This window comes from Mizuhopecten yessoensis, unplaced genomic scaffold (genome assembly GCF_002113885.1).
Source record: "Mizuhopecten yessoensis strain PY_sf001 unplaced genomic scaffold, ASM211388v2 scaffold11149, whole genome shotgun sequence".
Taxonomy (NCBI): Eukaryota; Metazoa; Mollusca; class Bivalvia; order Pectinida; family Pectinidae; genus Mizuhopecten; species Mizuhopecten yessoensis.
In genome coordinates, this window is record NW_018408904.1 from 553,359 (window position 1) to 571,959 (window position 18,601).

Sequence of the window (18,601 nt, forward strand, 5' to 3'; positions counted from 1 at the left end):
TAAAAATACAGGTAACATATATAATATGTATTTTTGAAATCTCAAACTGAAGAACACAAATCTCCGACAGAAAATTATTCCACAACAGAAACATAAGGTATCTGACTATATAATGTTTTCTTATCAGTTATATGATAATCTGCATTTCGGATGTTTATTCTTTAACTTAGCTCATCCATAAAACATTTCTTTTGTAATTTTCATACCCATATGAATGCCCAATGTAATTAAAATTACATATTCACATCACTCCCGCTTACTGACATGTTCCACTTAACATATCAGTAAATGGGAGAGATGTGAAGATATAATTTTACTAAGATTGATGAATGCCATGACATGCATATACGTTTCCCAATACTTTTGCTATGGAATACATATGTTCATATATTATTACCCAACCCTTAGACATTAAAATAAATCACTCATGTTTTATGTCATATCTAAATTTAGAAAAAAAAGATGTTCCAGAGAACATGCAGCAAAAATCAATTAATTAAAATAGAATATTTTTATTTTTATTTGAAATAAATATATGTCAAGTAACATTGTTTTTGTCTATTTTTTTCTTATAATCGATTAAGACATCTATAAACATTGAGGAAATATCGTATAATGGTTGTGCATTCAATCACACTAACTTTACTCGTTTGTGGAAAACCCCTTAGGGATAGCATGTTCCAAGAATGATTTTTTTGGTTAAAGTAGCAGAAATAAGTGAATTTATGTTTTGTATTTGTTATTTATGTAGTGTTGTGTAGGACTTGATAAATTGTTAACACTGGTGACTGGACCATGCAAATGCTGTTTCCGAAACCTAACAAAATCAGCAGAATCCTTGCAAATTGATGTTCAAGTCATATAGATGTGTTGAAATTGATAGGTGTTAAAAGAAAAAGTGTTGTATAGAAAAATTTTGAATTTTAAAATTAAATAAGGCAATAATCAATTGCGATAAGAAATGAAGTAATTTTGAGTTAGCATGAATGTGTGGGTACACCAATTTTTAAGAAGCCATTTAAACAAATGAGATAGCAAAGTGATCTTGGCATCAACCCTCAGAAGATCTTCATTACTATTATGCAAGTTTGATCTATTCCTTTTCTTTCTCTTTTCTATTGGATTGATAGTCTGATTTTCAACAGTAGAAGCATCTTGTGGTAACTTTTGAACAAGAGGCCCAATGGGCCAGCATCGCTCACCTGGTATTAATCTCACACTTGTAATCTTAAAAGTGGACTAAAATACAGCTACAGGCAGAATATCAGTGTTTGATTCATAAGAACCTATGAAAGGTTTAAACATATGACATCCGTGACCTTGAATGTCGAACAAGGACATTTAAGTCATTAGGTTGAAAAGAGTTTATAGTCTTCCAACCCAGCATGCTTCTGGCAAAATATCATTACCTTGGACCTTTTGGTTATACAGAACAAATCATTTAAAGATTTAAACATATATTGACCACTGTGACCTTAATTACGGGCGAAGGTCATTCACTTGGTAGTCTTTCAGAAGTCGTTTAAAGGTTTTCAATATATTTGACCCCTGTGACCTTTAAAGTGGGTCCAGGTCATTCATTTGCACAAACTTGGTAGTCCTTTATCCTAGCATGCTACAGGCCAAATATCATCACCCTAGGCCTTTTGGTTATTGAGAAGAAGTTGTTTCAAGATTTTAACATATTTGACCCGTGACCTTGAATATCAGTCAAGGTCATTTATTTGAACAAAATTGGTAGCCCTTCATCCCAGCATGTTACTGGCTCCGCTCCACAGCATAAGTTCACTTGGCCCTTCGAGCCAGGTGAGCTAATAAATATCATACAGCTGGGTTTGAGACTTCTTGTTTATTTCTTTAGCAATAGCGATAACAAACTTGTGCTGTCAACATCCAAGATGGCTACCTCGTGGCCATCTTGTTTTCCTGTCTGTTCAAAAATGAAACATGCAAAACTATGGACCATGGGGAACTACATATGAAATTTGAGAATGATTTATTCAGTGCTTTTTGAGAAATAGCAATAACAGAAATTATTGAACGACCGATGGACAGAAGGCGATTTTAGCCCACTTTCTGATGAGTGTGGGCTAAAAAGTTGGCAGACTGATGACGGATGCTACGACGGATGCTGCACCATACCATACACTCCGGGGCTCAGTGCATGGTGAGTTAATGAAATGACTTAAAGCTGAGAGTCTTATACACTGAATTTTATTCAACATTTGAATGATGGTGATAATGTTAGTACACAATGAATTGGTGGTTTTTGTCATGATTTAATGAACCAAATAAATGGAAGCCTTATAATATCCTGAAATTAGACTACTGAATAGTTGTACAGTACCTTCTACAACTTATATCCAAAGATTATGATTTTACAATAATTAACTGTCGAATATGACAATGAAAATAAGTAACAGAGATGACATTTTTTGCCACTAAGATGAGAATAAATCTCTAGATGTGGCACTAAACAATATTAACTACAACAATAATTCAACACAAAGTCAGACAACAACAAAATCCAATTGTCCTGATGATCAGCTGATTTAAAAAAAAAAATATCACAATAACAATAGCCTGTGTGGAGTCCATCAATGAGTTTAACAACATCCACCTTATGAGCTGTAGGGGTCATACTGTTTGTAGGTTTACCACATGCCATGAGTCCATCAGAGTTTAATAGCATCCACTGTATAGTGCTGTAGGAGTCATACTGTCTAAAGTTTTACCACATGTGTGAAGTCCATTATCAAAGAGATTAATAGCGTCCACTGTATGAGCTGTACGAGTCATACTGTCCACCTGAAGCAAAAACAATTTCACATCAGTGTTTGTACTGGATAAACAATTTTTTTATAGAAAATATAGCTACATGGTCAGTCTTCTATATATTCCGTTCAAATATTTGAGCTTTAAACATGGTGCTAAATTAGGATTGCACCAATTTATGTCCCCGTATTTTGTTTTCTATCACATATTTTGTGGAAGCACCAATTCATCAAAGTGCTAATGGGCTAAATTCAATAATGCACTAAAATAAGTTCGTTTACAGTAACATTGTTGTTACAAATAATTTCTCTTACCTCCATAACCACCGCTGTAATTTTTACCACCACTGCGCCCACCGTCGTTTCTATTATGCTGATTACCCCCCTGAGTCTTCCACACTCCAAGCCCATGCTGCTGTTGTCCTCTATTTCCCTGGTTACCTTTGAAACAAATACAGTGCTATAGAAATCATCTTTCTCAAACTAAATGGTTGACCTTTCCAAGGCATGATTATGGGCTTGTAAATAATATTTTATTACATTTTTATCAGTGAAATATCAGTAGTTATAAATTTGGAAGTAAATAAAAAAACTCAAAGGTATCTGGTTGAATATCATATAATTTTCATCAGTATGATAGCATAAACCGATTTCTATTTACTTGTATATTGCACCAAGTCTTGTTTAAAATATCAGTATTCAGCAACTCTTAAAAAAATAAGGGTATATCCATTAAATATCCTCTATATATCTTTTTCAAAAAATTATAGAACAATACTACAATTGTATGGTCTTAAAGTCATAATTCTATAAAAGTGGCACATATTTAAAATAATGTGAAATTGCTTCATGGTATATAACAAAACTATTTACTCCTTCCAGATCCCCAGTTTTTGTCAGATGAATCGTTCCAGTTATCTCGTCTCCTCTTTGGGTTATCTTCGAATCCCTCATACTGGCTATACCCAGAGCTGTAAGCACCACTGCCTCCCCATCCATCTCCCATGGACTGTTGCTTGACACTGCAGTTCAGAAATCGAACAGTTAATACTCCACACCAATTCGAAAATGTCATCAGTGATTTTTCAACCTAAATTTTACATTAGCCTGTCCCTACAGGAATTGGAAAAATATAGCATTACATTGTATTTGTTGAAATTTGGAAGATATTCCTGATTTTTTCTTCATTTTGGGAAAATAAAGCACTTTAAAGGAGGCAAGCTGTCTCTTTCCTTTTAAATGTAATAGCATGCTAATAAAATAAAAGGAGGGAGCTCACATGAGTATTTCCCCCAAATCCAGATTGCTACTCACCCAAGTACTTCAAAAGTGTGACCTTTGAACCCTGACTGATGATCACCAAAATGTAATCAGCAATTGAACTCATTGTTAGGAAACTATGGTGTAAACTCTATAGAAGAGTTCAGAAGATAGGACAAGGCTTTAACAAAGGACACACTGATAAAGCAATTACCATAAATTTGCGGGTATAGTGCGCATTCGGTATAGTGCGCGGTTACGTTTTTGGGGTCAGATTTGAAGAAAAAAAATGAATAAACAAAATCTTTTGCAAAACAAATCATGAAAATAAACGTGTATCAAACTTGAAAAGTACCATCAAAGGTAGCTTGGTGTTTATAACGGCGATTAATTAACGATTGATTTATTGGAGTAAACAAGCCAATGAAGGTCTCCCTCCATACCGCTTGGAACGAGTGGATGATGGACAAATCCTGCAGAAATCAAACGAAGAAAGTGTAGCTAATTCCGATGCCAGAGAACCGCCGATCAACTTATGTTTCGACATCTCAGCGTTTTACCATAATAATAATTTCAATTATAGGCTCCGTTCCATGTTAGTTCTTGTGGTTATTTTATACCAAATCACTAAGCCTAGTCTTCCAAAAAACGATGTATTTGGTCCAGTTAGCCATGCTTTGTTGACACTGTATTGGTTGATACAAATTTCAGAATGGCAATATTAACGAACTGACGTTGACAAAAAGATTTGATATGAAGAAAAATATAAATTTGAAAACGATTTTAACTTGTTCCTGCATATAATGCGCACCTCCTTTTTGACATGTCAATATTTACCTAAAAAAAGTGTGCACTATACGCGCAAATTTACAGCAATACATACTCCCTTGCAACTAAAAGGTTTTATGGGTAAAAGTCCAGAGGTATTGTTGGATAGCAATAAGATGATCATAACATTTCAAACCATGTACAACATACAGCAGTTGCAGCATATTTCAATTAATAAATATTGATACCTTTTCTTGTTTTTCATCTCTATAATGGCAGATTGTAAGAAATCCAGCATGTTGTCATCATCCACATTACCACGTCCACCTCTGAAAAAAAGACAACAAAATCTTAGAAACCAAAACTTTCAGTGATTTAACCATTCGAGGATATCTAATAATATTTAAGTCAAAATGCAATGGTTTTTGGCTAGCCTTAATGTGTATTTCTCACACTTTTCTTAAAGGAAGTGTTGTCTATGTGACCTGTAGTTCATATAAATATCTACACTACGTTTTCTCTAGTAATAAATGATCTTTTTACAACTTTTGATAAGCAGTATATGAAATTCTTCTCTTTAATGTAATGACAAGCATATCTGATGCATATACCAAATGTAAGTCTCATCAGGTAGGTATGAATTGTACCCAGACCATATTAAACACTAGTACATTTCTAACAAACTTACCCATAGTTATCCTCCTGCTGGAAAAAAAACCCAGAAAAAATAATCATTATAAGGATACAAGAGAACCAGTGTGTACAGTTTACACATTAAACATAACTCCGGATAGATAAACTTTGGAAAAGTGAAAAACAAAAATACAATAAAGGAACTACAGAATATAAGTTTTCGGGATAACTGGGCTAGAGAATTGTTATTTATGGATAACTGAGCTAGAGAATTGTTATTTATGGATAACTGGGCCAGAGAAGTAGTGTTATTTATGGATAACTGTGCTAGAGAATTGTTATCTATGGATAACTGGGCTAAAGAATCATAATTTATGGATAACTGGGCCAGAGAATCATTATTTATGGATAACTGGGCTAGAGAATTATTATTTATGGATAACTGGGCTAGAGGATCGTTATTTATGTATAACTGGGCCAGAGAATCATTATTTATGTATAACTGGGCTAGAGAATCGTTATTTATGGATAACTGGGCTAGAGAATCATTATTTATGGATAACTGGGCTAGAGAAGTCATAATTCTATAAAAGTGGCACAGAGAATTGTTATTTCTGGGTAACTGGGCTTGAGAATCATTATTTATGGATAACTGGGCTAGAGTAGTGTTATTTGTGGATAACTGGACCAGAGAATTGTTATTTCTGGGTAACTGGGCTTGAGAATCATTATTTATGGATAACTGGGCTAGAGTAGTGTTATTTATGGATAACTGGGCTAGAGTAGTGTTATTTCTGTATAACTGGGCCAGAGAATTGTTAGAAATTGGAGAGATACAAGGTTAAATCTCCATCCAGTTGATATAAATTTATTTCACACTGTAATGTGTATGTTACTATTTTATGTCAACCAACTTTCCATCATAGAATTGCCACAAGCAATATCTTAAGCTCCAAGGTGACAGAGTACATACGTACTAGTCATTGAAATGTCACATAGAAACACTTAATGGTTGTGTAAAAAAAATATACTTTCCATAATCCATACTTACCCACCCGCCTTAAGAAAATGTTTAGAAATAAGCAATATATATATATTTAATAAGGAATTGAAAGACATATTGTTTATTGACCTAATTCTATCAAATTCTACTGTCTCGCACTACTCAATAAAGGAACCAAGCTATCAAAAACTGATTCTGATATGTGTTTTAAGCAGATCATTTTGTAAAGTAATCTTAATTTGTCGACAGTAATGCAAGTATTAATAGAAAAACTTAGCCCTTACCTGGTATCCACCCTGTCGCTCATAGCCTTGGTTACCCCATTCTGAAATCATAAATTTAGGTTCAATAGAAACTTGAGTTTATATATTAATTTGAAAAAAATCAGCAGTACAAACCTTCAGTTTTAAGGCTCAGCTTTTTATATATCAAATTATAAGAATACCATTTTAAACAGAAGCAAAAATAATCTTTATGTCAGACTAAATTTCTCAGAACTTTGTTTCAATTTCATTTGATATGTCACTTTCTGATGATATATGAGTGAGATCATTACACGTTTTCTACTTTTTCCATCCAATGTCTCATACAGTCTTTAAAAATAATACCTTGGTTTCCAAAATTTCGGTTTCCAAACGTTTGGTTTCCAAAGCCTTGTTTACCACCGAAAGAGCCCTGGTTTCCACCGAAAGAGCCCTGGTTTCCATAGCGCCCTTGCATGCCTGCAGTATGAGGTCTCGGCTTATTGGACGCTCCTTTTGGGTTGTTCTTATTGCCAAATCCTCCATTAGAGTTCATTTTCCTGGGAGTTCCCCGCATGTCTCCTCCTGCAAACATGCCTCCTCCCTGTGACCATCCTCTGCCCATATTGCCTCCCTTTGGGGACATGAGGGGGCGAGGTCCCAACATTCCTGGTCCCTGATTCCATTGCCTTTTCTTATCCTTGGCAGGTGTCTGTACAGCCTTCTTCCTCTTTGGTGGCTTGTTCTTGTGAAGCTCCTTAGCTGAAAAATGTGGATGTCACCAATTTTTTTTTTTTTTACAAGAAACCACCAGTGGCGTTATTGCTGGATTTCTCCTATGCTATGACATAGAACCATACAAAATCCCATACAACCACTGGCAGATATATGAAATTTTGGATCAAAGAAGTGGGGTAATGATACCTTATTAAGTCTTTGTAGGATATTTCTTTGAAAGTATTCATCTAGAAGCCTCTTCTAAGATGGCCACTGACAGCCACATTGAATATTGGAATCAGCTCAAAATCATACTTTTGGACAACTGAAATCCTCATTCAAATTTTGTAAACGGATAACATAGATTTCTAACCTTTTGCCACATCTGCTGGATCAGAAGATTCTGCACGACTAATAACAACCTTGTTATCAGTTCCAAGCTCAATTTCCTTGACTGTCTTCATACACTCATCTGCCTCCTTGGCATTTCTAAACTCCAACACAGCCCAACTGAAATTAGATTTAACATCAGGTATTATTTCAAGTACATTTTGATGTTAATATTTATGGCTAACACAAACTTTCTGTACCATAAGATATGACATTATTAAAAGTCAGGAACTATGAAGATATATAGGCTGTGATAAATTATATTTCACCATGGCAGTCCACGACAAGTACCCCAAGGGGTTGACCAGACACCTGAGAGTTGGGTACACTTTGGTAATCGACAATTGTCATTTTACATCTATAATCATAGTTCTTAAATGAATGAAAGGCAGATATGGGTCTTGCTCTCTGACAGACACTGATCTTTTTAAAGGTCTAGACACTCTTGTTTTCAAAGAAAATTATATTGATAGACAAATAGCATTATTTCTTGCTTAGCTTCAAGAATAACAGCTACCGTTGTGTTAACATATTCAAAACAGGAGCCAGACAGGATTAACCAGCCACTTGAGATTAATGTAATATAAAGGTTATTCACAAAAAATATTTTCTTCATACAACTAGAGTTTATTTTGGTTGCTTCTGGCACAATTTGGCATAGAAGGTATAAGGCATGACTAGTTGATATTCTTCATGCCTAGATCTTTCTGCAAATGATGGAGTAGTTCTAGCATTCACAAGATTTCAGTCAACTTGGGATTACACAAGTCCATAAACATGGCAGAAAGACTTATTTATGTAAATGTTATTTCCAAAATAACTAGTTAAGATTGGCACCTTATTATCAAACGGGCCCCTTATAGGTCAAAGGAATGCGACATGAATAACTTACATTCTTCATGCGGAGAACTTCATTCCTTTAATTACCCTACTGATTATACCCACTACCTTTGATCAAATTTTGTGCAGTGCTTTTAAAAACTTAATAATATATGGTCAATGATTGATGAAGATAATGACTCAGGTGACCTATAGTAGTTTAAACTGTATCTCAAGAACGACCTATTATTATCATTAATATAGCACCATCAATAATACAATCACTAACCATATATTGTAATAACAATGTATTTACTTGACTGGTCTTCCACCAAATGTGGAGGAATACTTACCCAAGTTTGTTGCCCTCAGAGTCTACTGGGATATGAGCTTTGGTACAATCGGGCACTAAGGCCCGTAAGAATTCTTCCGATGTAGCATTTGTTATGTCGTTTACATACAAAGTTTTATCTTTAGCCTGACCTGAAATTGACAAACTATCCATTTACACACATTGCTTCTAACCCGAGTAACCTTGGTTACTGTGGCTGGAGAGGTGTTGCCTTGACAATATGACCAGTTGTCTTATTTTGTCACATTTTTTTTTATGTGTGGGTCATGTACACATGTACATAATAAAAACTGATATATTGGAGGACATGGTCCTCAAATATTGATTCATTTAGTTTGACTTTCATTTATTTGATCAAAACAGATTAAAGTTATCTGCAGTCAAATAACTTCATTTTTTTTAAAGAAATAGGGAACCATCACACAATCAAGATGACCTTCATCTTTAGATATAATTTATACACAAATGTATACCTCTGTGATATACAAGTCTGTTGTGATTTTATTCTAGCTGGTCATAGTGAAACCAAATGCATACATGTATGCACTTGGACAAACTCAACATATTCAAAGCTCAAATCTTTTCATATGCTATATACATGCATTGCAAGAATATACATATACACTCAAATGTATCATGAACATTACTTTCAAATGGTCATTAATAATTAAATCATAAAGAGCAAGGAAGGCTATATTCAAATACAGATTATCACAATGAATCTGCTCTTCCCATAATTCAATTAAAATGAAGTAGTTCAAATATTTTCACAAGTATAAACAAAACAATGGCATCAAAATGTGTATACCACATGAGCATATCACTGATGCTACCTGTTGGTCGGTGAACAAACACTACACAGCATTTGTTTATAACACTGGAAATTCACATCACCAGCGAGAGGGTTGGTGGGTATTCCTTGAGTTTGTGAGGGAGAAGACCAGTTTCTGGTTTGACAGACCTCTCCTGTAGTTTAACAGTCCCTATTTTGACCTTTCACTGCGTCCATAGATGCTGACCTACATCCTCTAGTTTGATTGGTGTGTCTAGAGGCTAACCTCCAGTCATCTAAATTGTCATCTTCAGGTCACACAAACTATTAAGTAATGGCAGACGAAACTTATCCCTGTAAGGCTTTTTTAAGGATAACTACATTTGTGTCAAGCATCCTCTAGTTTCAGTGTCCTCTTCTTCCACGCCAGCTTCTGTTGACACATTCCTTCAGATAACCTAATATAGTTATCTTTTCATTTTTAAGACCTACCAATTTGTATCTTAAAATTTTGGCTATAATGTTATGTATATAATATGGTAAGCACATTTCTGGCGTGTCTAAGTGTTTGTTTTTGTAATATTTACTGTTTTATGGTCTACTTGAATTGTACAGATCTCATCAATGACATGAATTGTAATGAGGTATACATGTTTTATGATCTAATTGAATGTTAATGTTTAATGTATGGTCTACTTACGTGTCCTATCATGAACTTGATCAGTACATGTTTGATTATCTATTTATCTATGTTCTTCACTCAGAACTTGATAAAAACATTTTAATGAGTACCAGCTAATACCCAACATAACAATTGTCCTACATAACTCATTCTTCTGATTAATTTCCAGAAAGAAAAAAAAAATCTTACCAATATATAGAAACAAAAGGAAAAAGGAACTATCTTTTCTTTATCGAATCAAAGATACAAATATTTGACTGTAACAAAAATTTCTTATACACTAATTGTATATCTGTTTTATCATCTCTAGTTTTACAGTCACAATAGAAATATTGTACAAATAAGTGTTGCTTAAGTTAGTGTGTTCTATCATGTATTTGTCCAATAATTTCACTATAAACAAAACTGGATTTGATTAATGACTTATTTTTGTAAGAAATATATTGAGATTATATGAAACAGCTAGAATTCTGGTTGTTATGAATGTACCAGAGTTTTGTAATAGTGTTCAACAAGCCTGTGTGTAATGCTTACAGCAAATTCATATGCACTGAAATCTCACGGGAACTGTTGTATTATAATATGTAATTGTTATACTAAATACACCTAGTATGTATACATACTCATCAGGCCTCTTCGTATTCCATATAACTCAGCATCTGTTCCATTAAAAAAAAGAGATATAGAAATTGTCATCATTTTTTTTTTGTTTTAGAGCAAATCTCAAAAATCTAATTCAAATGATGACACTACAGAATTGCTTTAAACTGATGAATTAGCTTTAAATGACACTGATGTTGACAAGGGTAATCCAGTTCAAAACATTCCTCACACATGAGTTGCAAAATTAAATTAAATCAGTGGTAGGTCAATGTTTTGAGACAAAGGCTGCAAAATATCAAATAATGTTGTCTCTTTAGGTATACATAGTGACCCCCTGATAATAACTTCAATGGATTGAGCCTGTTTTAACAGAATAGCTCAAACAAATATGATGTGTTCATCAGGGACTGTAGAAAAAAGTTCAGTGTTATATAGAGTTACAGTTTAATCCTTAGCTTTGACAAGTGTAAAAAGCGGAATGAATTCATGAATTAAGAGCTCAATTTTGTATGACAATAATAAGCGGTCATATCTACATACAACAGGAAATGTACATCATAAATCATGCAGAAATTATTATAACCTACCCAACTCGTTCCTTATCATGTCTGGTGCTGTTATTTCAATATCAGAATCAAAATCAACCAGATCAGCAAGAATATTGATGACTGACAGAGCTTTGAAATCCTTTTTTGAGGAATAAGTCAGCGTTATTTTTCTACAAAACAAGCAAATATAAAAGAAAGTTTAGAAAACAGTCTGCTATTAAATGTCAAATCAACGATGGTTTCATTACAAAGAAGAAGTTTATTGATAAGAGTAAACATCTCTTATGCAATGTTATTCCCAGGCCATTTCAGTGTGACATACCAACGAACATTAGTTTTTGAGCCACTTATCATGCACCATCAATTTATCGTTATTCTAATTTTCATATGTGACTGACAAACATAGGAAATACAAAAACATACACAGTAGGCCTAGCTGTGTATAGTCAGAACAAATTGTCAAATCGTCAGCTGGCCAACAGGGACATTGAAAGGAAAAACTAGAAACTATAGCACATCAAAAAACACTTATGTACATACCCAATCCTATAGTTCCTGTTTTCCTCTGTTTGATCACTTTGTGTGTTCTCAGTATTGTACTCGAAAACAAAGCTATCAGCTTTACTGAGGATAGTCAGAAAGTCTTTCATCTTGGCATCTTTCATTTTGAATTTATTGATGATCACTTCACCTTGAACGACTTCACGAAAAGAAAAAAAAATATGAATATATTTCATATAACTCTGATGTACTACTGCAGATTCTGATAGAATACTAGAACTTAGTGGTTTACATTAGAACTGAGAGTTTTTAAACTTACACCAGTATAGAAGGAATTCTTTCAAATTAATTTAGTCAAATGTAGGATAAGCTAATATAAAACTGATGCTGATAAACAGCAGATCTGAATGAAAAATGTACGAAAGTCGAAAGTCTTCTACCAATGACTTGCAAATGAGTCGAGAGAAAGCTACAGAAATGCTGCATACCAAAAATTGTGAAAAATGTCAAATGTCTAAAAATGTGCATTAATCTGTAAAATTTATTATCAAGTGATAGTTAACAGTTTAAGATGATAGCGAGACATTTTCTGCATAATGTGGATCTACTTGTTTCAATCTGAATTAGAAGGATGGTGATACGTCAATGACTACAGAGACTAAACAGAGCAATAAATTATGTACATAACCATCCTTTGCCCAAATTTTCGGTTGTCCGTCTTCCAATAAGGCATGATCGAGTACTTCAGTGAATTTTGTGACCGATTCGAGGCTTGGACTATTTGCTTTTCCTATGGGACTCGCCTTTTTTGAGAACCTACTACAGTACATTTCTTAGTAATTGGACTTCTCAAAATTTTTAAGAACTTGTGAAGGGCAGCTTGATATTTTTTTTTTTCAAAATTCACTGAGTAGATCATACTATTTTTTAACAGACTGTCTACCATTAGTTTCGAACCCTGCTAACATTTATGTCAAAGATCCATTCTTTATCATTTTTAAAACCAATATCTCATCATTACCTCTGACTAAGGGTGGTCTCTGTGATTTATCAATGACATTTGGTTTCTTTTTCTTCTTTTTTGCCTCTGCAGAATCCTTCTCTTCTTCTTTAGAATCATCTGCTGCTTTGGAATCCTCTCCTTCTTTTTTCCCAGCAGATTCTTCCTCTCCTTCTTTTTTCCCAGCAGAATCTTCCATGTCCTCATCTTGCTTTGTTTCTTCCTTATCTTCAACAACAGCATCATCCTTCACCAACTCCGACAGTTCATTAATTGTTGCATCAATGTCTTGACTGATAGCTGTTATAGATTCACTTGTGTCCATATTTTCAGTAGTTTCTGCCATCTTGAATTACAGTAACCTGAAATAAAATACAAAATTACTTAAAATACACAATGTGAAGTTTTTACAAACCTAATGCACCAATGTACAAACTGAAATGGCATCAAGCACCTATCAGTTAACTGCCAATAACAGAGTTACAGTTTGTGCATGTATCAACAACTGACCTATTCATAAGATATTTTTTTATATAACAGCATATTACATAAACCAATGAAATATCACAAATGTGCTTTGCTATCTTCCCCCATCCCCAACAGAATTTTATCAAGGTATTTTACATTCAAGTAATTAATTTTTCCTAGTTTAATAAACAAAGGCATTTCTGTTAGGTGAAAAGAAAGAAAGTGCACGTTCATGGTTCATAAACTTAAAGTCCCTCAAAATTGATACTGTATTTCAGTCTCAAAGATTTCTTATTACATGAAACTAAGATAATCTAGTCATTGTGAATTTGAACATAAGGTTTATTTAGAGCAGGGGGGGGGGGGGCCACATCCTCTTTTTATACAAAATTGAATCCCCATTGCCCGAAGTTTGGTAATAATCCCTTCACAGGACAAAATCATGTCCACGGAAGGAGAATACATTTGGCGTGCATATAGGAGGTTTGAGAAAATTAGCCATCTTTCCAACGGTACCGAGCATTTTTTTCGTACCACTAATAGAAATATGATTTTTGGGCGAAACAACCGGGAACCCTTACTGTATGCTATTCAAAGTTTGTTTTTTAAGCCTTTTGATTTTAATTATAACTGAAATCTTCAAAAATTATATAATTTATAAGGTGATAGAAAAATCTAAGGAGGAATTATATTCATTTATGGTTGTGTCAAAAATAGAATATCAATGGGTGTTCTCACAAACAAAATTAGCACCCGGGGCTCACTGGAGATATTTATATAGAACGTTGAAGTCACCAATCAGTGTCTCCGGTTTTTGCAAATGTCGGGGACCAAATCGGATCAAGGCTTAAATTTTGCAGTATCTTACACTTCAAATGAATATTTTTTGTTAGCATATCAACCTTTTATGATGACCTTTAGAATGTGTATGACAAAACGTATTTCTACAGTGTGAATTTTATTTTATTCCTTAAGTCCAAAACAGAATGCATAGTCGTCGCAAGCGCCATTTTTTAAAAATGTAATCAAAACACCAACATTTGAGTTTGAATTACGTTTTCTTGTGCTATTTGAACTTAAAAACTACTAATCATCTGTTAGGTGACAGTACCCAAATCGGATCAGCAAACCTTTTTTTTTTAAATCATTGAAAAATCTAAAGAGGAATTATATTCATTTATGGCAAAAAGTATTTCTATAGTGTGAATTTATTCCTACCTAGTCCGGTCCAAAACAGAGTGCATAGTCGTCTCATGCGCCATTATTTTAAAACGTAATCAAAATCATTTGAGTTTGAATGACGTTTTCTTTGGCTATTTGAACTTAAAAACAATTATCTGTAAACAAAAAATGGTGCATGGCTATCTATTCAAAGACTACATCATTGTTGTAACCGATTTGTTGACACATTTATTTATAAGTATTTTTGCAAAAAGTGATCTGATTTTGGTACCGATCCGATTTGGGTACTGCCACCTTAGACAAAAACTGGTGCATGGCTATCTGTTCTTAATCTAAGATTACATCATTGTTATTACTGATTTCTTCTTTATGTTACGGGGGCTCCGTCAATTGTGACGTTTATGCCCTCGTTGTTGTTGACACAATTATTAATTTTTAAGTATTTTAGCCAAAAGTGATCCGATTTGGGTACTGATCCGATTTGTGTACTGCCTCCTTATAGCTAAATACAGCATATATTGTTTATCAGAACCTAACCACCATAATCGGCAAATTATTAAAATTGAACTAAGTCGGAGGTTAGGCCTGTTAGGGGGCAAACCGTTGCGACTTTCCCGATATCTGAAATTACAAAATCAAATTTAAAGATAACTATAAAATAAAAGCACTTATAATATTGCTACAATGCGTGCATCATCTTTGAAATTTGCTTTCATATTGCATCACCTGACAAAAAAATGAGACAACGCTGCTTCGGAGAACGCCTTTTCACACGTGACTTCGGCTATTTGCAGTATTAGAATCATTTCCGGTCTAAAAAGACTTCCGGAACCATACATTCTTTTTACAACACTTAAAAACGATTTTGCTCCTTACCTTTTTATACTATGAGGTATATTAAATTCTTATTAGTATTGATCTTTATCAAAATACGCGAATTAACCAGAAACATTCAGTAAACAATGTAAATTACTAACACTAATAAAATATTGTCCCCTAGTGAGTACATGTATGCAAAGTAATGCACGGGGGATAACTCTGATCTGCGCATATTGTGGCCGGCATTGTTCCAGGAGTGGAAACAGGTTTCTGAATTATGTGTGTCTGAATTTTATTTAATAATGCTTATTATAAATTTGATTTATTATTGATGTTATTCAAATATTCTGGTGATTAGCAGTTAATTCATGACAGGCACTGAATAACAACACACGTTTCCTTCTTTGATAAACGCTGTACAGTAGAGTAACGTGGTCACAGTAACTTGAGTAAGTCAGTAAGACATGGTAAAAATGTAACTGTGAGTGCTACAGTACAGTAGCTATACTCGTATTTTCTGAGCTGCTGAAGAGAGTGTAACATATATCAATGACAACATAATATTTCACGGCTGCACTTTGGGCTCTTTGCACAGACGTCATATACATACCTTACCACCCTTTATTTATTCATCTATAATTATACAATAGGATAAGTAATGGATGCAGGCAGACACTCTGCCTCTTTATCCATATCTTAATATATTCTAAACGTATTTAGAAACAGATATTCATTAATTGTCATTTCCTGAGATTTCTTATACAGTTATATGCACATTGAGATAATTATCTTCTTTTTTATTGTATAATACCACAGACTTAATTCTGTGATAATTCCCAATATAACACCAGAAATGATATCGATAAAACCGAAATGGTACAGCATAGGGCTGCAAGGTATGGCTAAATAAGCAGATACAATCACCGTACCTCCAGTGTGTCATATTTGCTTGACCACTTAAAGCTGTGCCCTCTAGTGTAAAGACGAAGAAATGCTCGTCTAACTATGCTCTATAACATCGTTAACAACCACATCAATGTAGTCAAAAATGACAGACTGACACCCCCAATTAGACACTCCAGGCATAGCAATCGGCTTTCGTTCCAAATTTTCCACTCTAAAACCCAGACCAGAAAGGCTTGATTCTTCCCTCGTACCATACCCAAGTGGAATAAGCTCCCTCCAAATATTGCCTTCAGCCCCACAACAGATTCATTCAAATTAGCTCTCTACCGTCATTTTACCAGCACTGATTAAATTCTGCCTTCCAAAAATCTCCGTTTTTACTCCTCCTCCTCAGACAGTTATCTTCAGATTGTTTAAGTTGGTCAGTATACCCTTTAGAAGTAGAAATAATGGTGATTGTAAGCCATTTTTATTTATCAATTACAACTAGTACTATTATCCATATGTTGTAAAGGCAGCTATAAGTATTGTATATTATTATCAATATTATTAGCTCACCTGGTCCATAGGACCATAATGAGCTTATGCCGAGGCGCAGCGTCTGTCGTCGTCTGTCGCAACTTTTTCTTTAAAACCTATCTCCTCCTTAAACGCCAAAGAGGATTTCAACCAAAATTAGTCTGAAGCATCACTAGGGGAGGGCAATCATTTCTTAAATAAATGAGGATGGTTCAACCCCTGAGGCCAGGGGGCGGGGCCCTGAATGGGAACTTAGCTAAATTTGCTTTAAAACGCATCTTTTGCTAAATGCCACAGAGGATTTCAACCAAATTTAGTCTGAAGCATCATTAGGGGAGGGCAATCATTTCTTAAATAAATGAGGTTGGTTCGACCCCTGAGGCCAGGAGGGCGGGGCCCTGAAGGTGAACTTAGCTAAATTTGCTTTAAATCACATCTCTTCCTAAACACCAGAGAAGATTTCAACTAAATTTGCTCTGAAACTTCATTGGGGGAGGGCAATCATTTCCTAAAAAAATGAGACCGGTTCGCCCCCTGGGACTAGGAAGACCAGGCCCCAAAGAGGAAAATTATCTAATATTTTGATATTGGCACGTTTATCTTATCAGGACAGGACCTCAATGGAAATGACCCATAGACTGAGTTAGGCAACTAAGGTTTCAATTTAAAAGCAATCTGTTTCATCAAAGCATTAAGGTTCAACTAGCCCCATATATGTTAGAGTTTGGAGGGTCCTGGGTTCGAACACCGGTCTGGCCGTGTATTTTACCATCTCCTGTTACAATATATCACATAGCCAGATTAATGTAGTTGATAAAAAGGCATTATTATGATTTAATTTAATTAATTAAACTAAGATAATAGTTATAACATGTCTTTTTTTATAACAACATTAAATGTTAAAAAGGACACTTTATATGAAGTTTATGTAGTTATTATGGTCATAGTTCTATGGTTTTACACGTTTTAAAACGTTTTACTATGATTGTGGATATATGGGAATGTACCAAACATCACATCTACAATCATCTATTTTTGAGGCTGCTATACCTATCCACATCTAGTTAAAGAGAAATTAAGCTCTGTATGAACTTTAACTAATATGTCATTTCAGCATTCAGTTGGGTCGCAAAAGAGATTGACATGTTATAAGTTCGGTGAGCTATTTTAATGAAGTCATCAGCCTTAATGCTTTATTATTGACTATATTAACCTGGTTATGTACCTTCTTATTAGCTAATGTGAGTTCAATATATTTAAATTATGAATATGACTTACCAAGGTGTTGGAATTTAGGGTGACTATAACATCTTTTCTTTTAACCTCAAATCTGACTTTTATATAAACTGATCTACTGGCCAATAAAATAACCAGGTAGCTCAGTTGTATTTGTAAAAGCATGCAGTCATCTAAAGAGGGTTGGGATTAAAATTGTGGACTGACTGTCATAAATGGCAGCCCACAAAGTATACCCATGGAAGGTTGTACAGATTATGGCAGCCCACAGAGTATACCCATGGAAGGTTGTACAGATTATGGCAGCCCACAAAGTATACCCATGGAATGTTGTACAGATTATGGCAGCCCACAAAGTATACCCATGGAAGGTTGTACAGATTATGGCAGCCCACAAAGTATACCCA

At 34.4% G+C, this 18,601-nt stretch overlaps 2 protein-coding genes across 5 annotated transcripts in view; one reads left to right on the plus strand and one right to left on the minus strand.

Annotated features, from left to right (window-relative positions):
* Positions 1-2,197: 2,197 nt before the first annotated feature.
* On the minus strand, positions 2,198-15,545 carry LOC110466939 (heterogeneous nuclear ribonucleoproteins A1 homolog). 2 transcript variants are annotated; one of them, XM_021523749.1, is made up of 14 exons: positions 15,441-15,545; positions 13,086-13,426; positions 12,104-12,263; positions 11,603-11,733; positions 11,036-11,071; positions 8,960-9,089; positions 7,771-7,907; positions 7,047-7,442; positions 6,723-6,763; positions 5,491-5,504; positions 5,051-5,131; positions 3,648-3,796; positions 3,090-3,215; positions 2,198-2,808 (listed from the first exon to the last, which is right to left on the minus strand). In XM_021523749.1, the coding sequence occupies exons 2-14, from the start codon at positions 13,408-13,410 to the stop codon at positions 2,765-2,767; spliced, it is 1,770 nt and encodes a 589-aa protein (XP_021379424.1). In that variant the 5' UTR covers positions 13,411-13,426; positions 15,441-15,545; the 3' UTR covers positions 2,198-2,764. The 2 variants fall into 2 exon arrangements, with proteins under 2 accessions (XP_021379424.1, XP_021379423.1); XM_021523748.1 differs by having other exon boundaries at positions 5,491-5,507.
* Positions 15,546-15,727: 182 nt separating this feature from the next.
* LOC110466940 overlaps positions 15,728-18,601 on the plus strand; it is a 25,904-nt gene continuing 23,030 nt past the window's right edge. The window contains exon 1 of one of the 3 annotated variants that reach the window (XM_021523750.1): positions 15,728-15,812. The gene's annotated coding sequence lies outside the window, so the exon portion shown is untranslated. The remainder of the gene's footprint in view (positions 15,813-18,601) is intronic. The other 2 variants (XM_021523753.1, XM_021523751.1) reach the window with 2 other exon arrangements.

What these genes read in the sequence shown, in the direction of transcription:
- LOC110466939 (XM_021523748.1), bottom strand. Translation starts at nt 13,410, where the DNA reads ATGGCAGAAACTACTGAAAATATGGACACAAGTGAATCTATAACAGCT. An exon ending in AACAGGAACTATAGGATTGG is followed by an intron (nt 11,734 to 12,103) that starts GTATGTACATAA and finishes CTTGTTTTGTAG; the next exon opens with AAAAATAACGCTGACTTATT. An exon ending in TCCAGCAGATGTGGCAAAAG is followed by an intron (nt 7,443 to 7,770) that starts GTTAGAAATCTA and finishes CACATTTTTCAG; the next exon opens with CTAAGGAGCTTCACAAGAAC.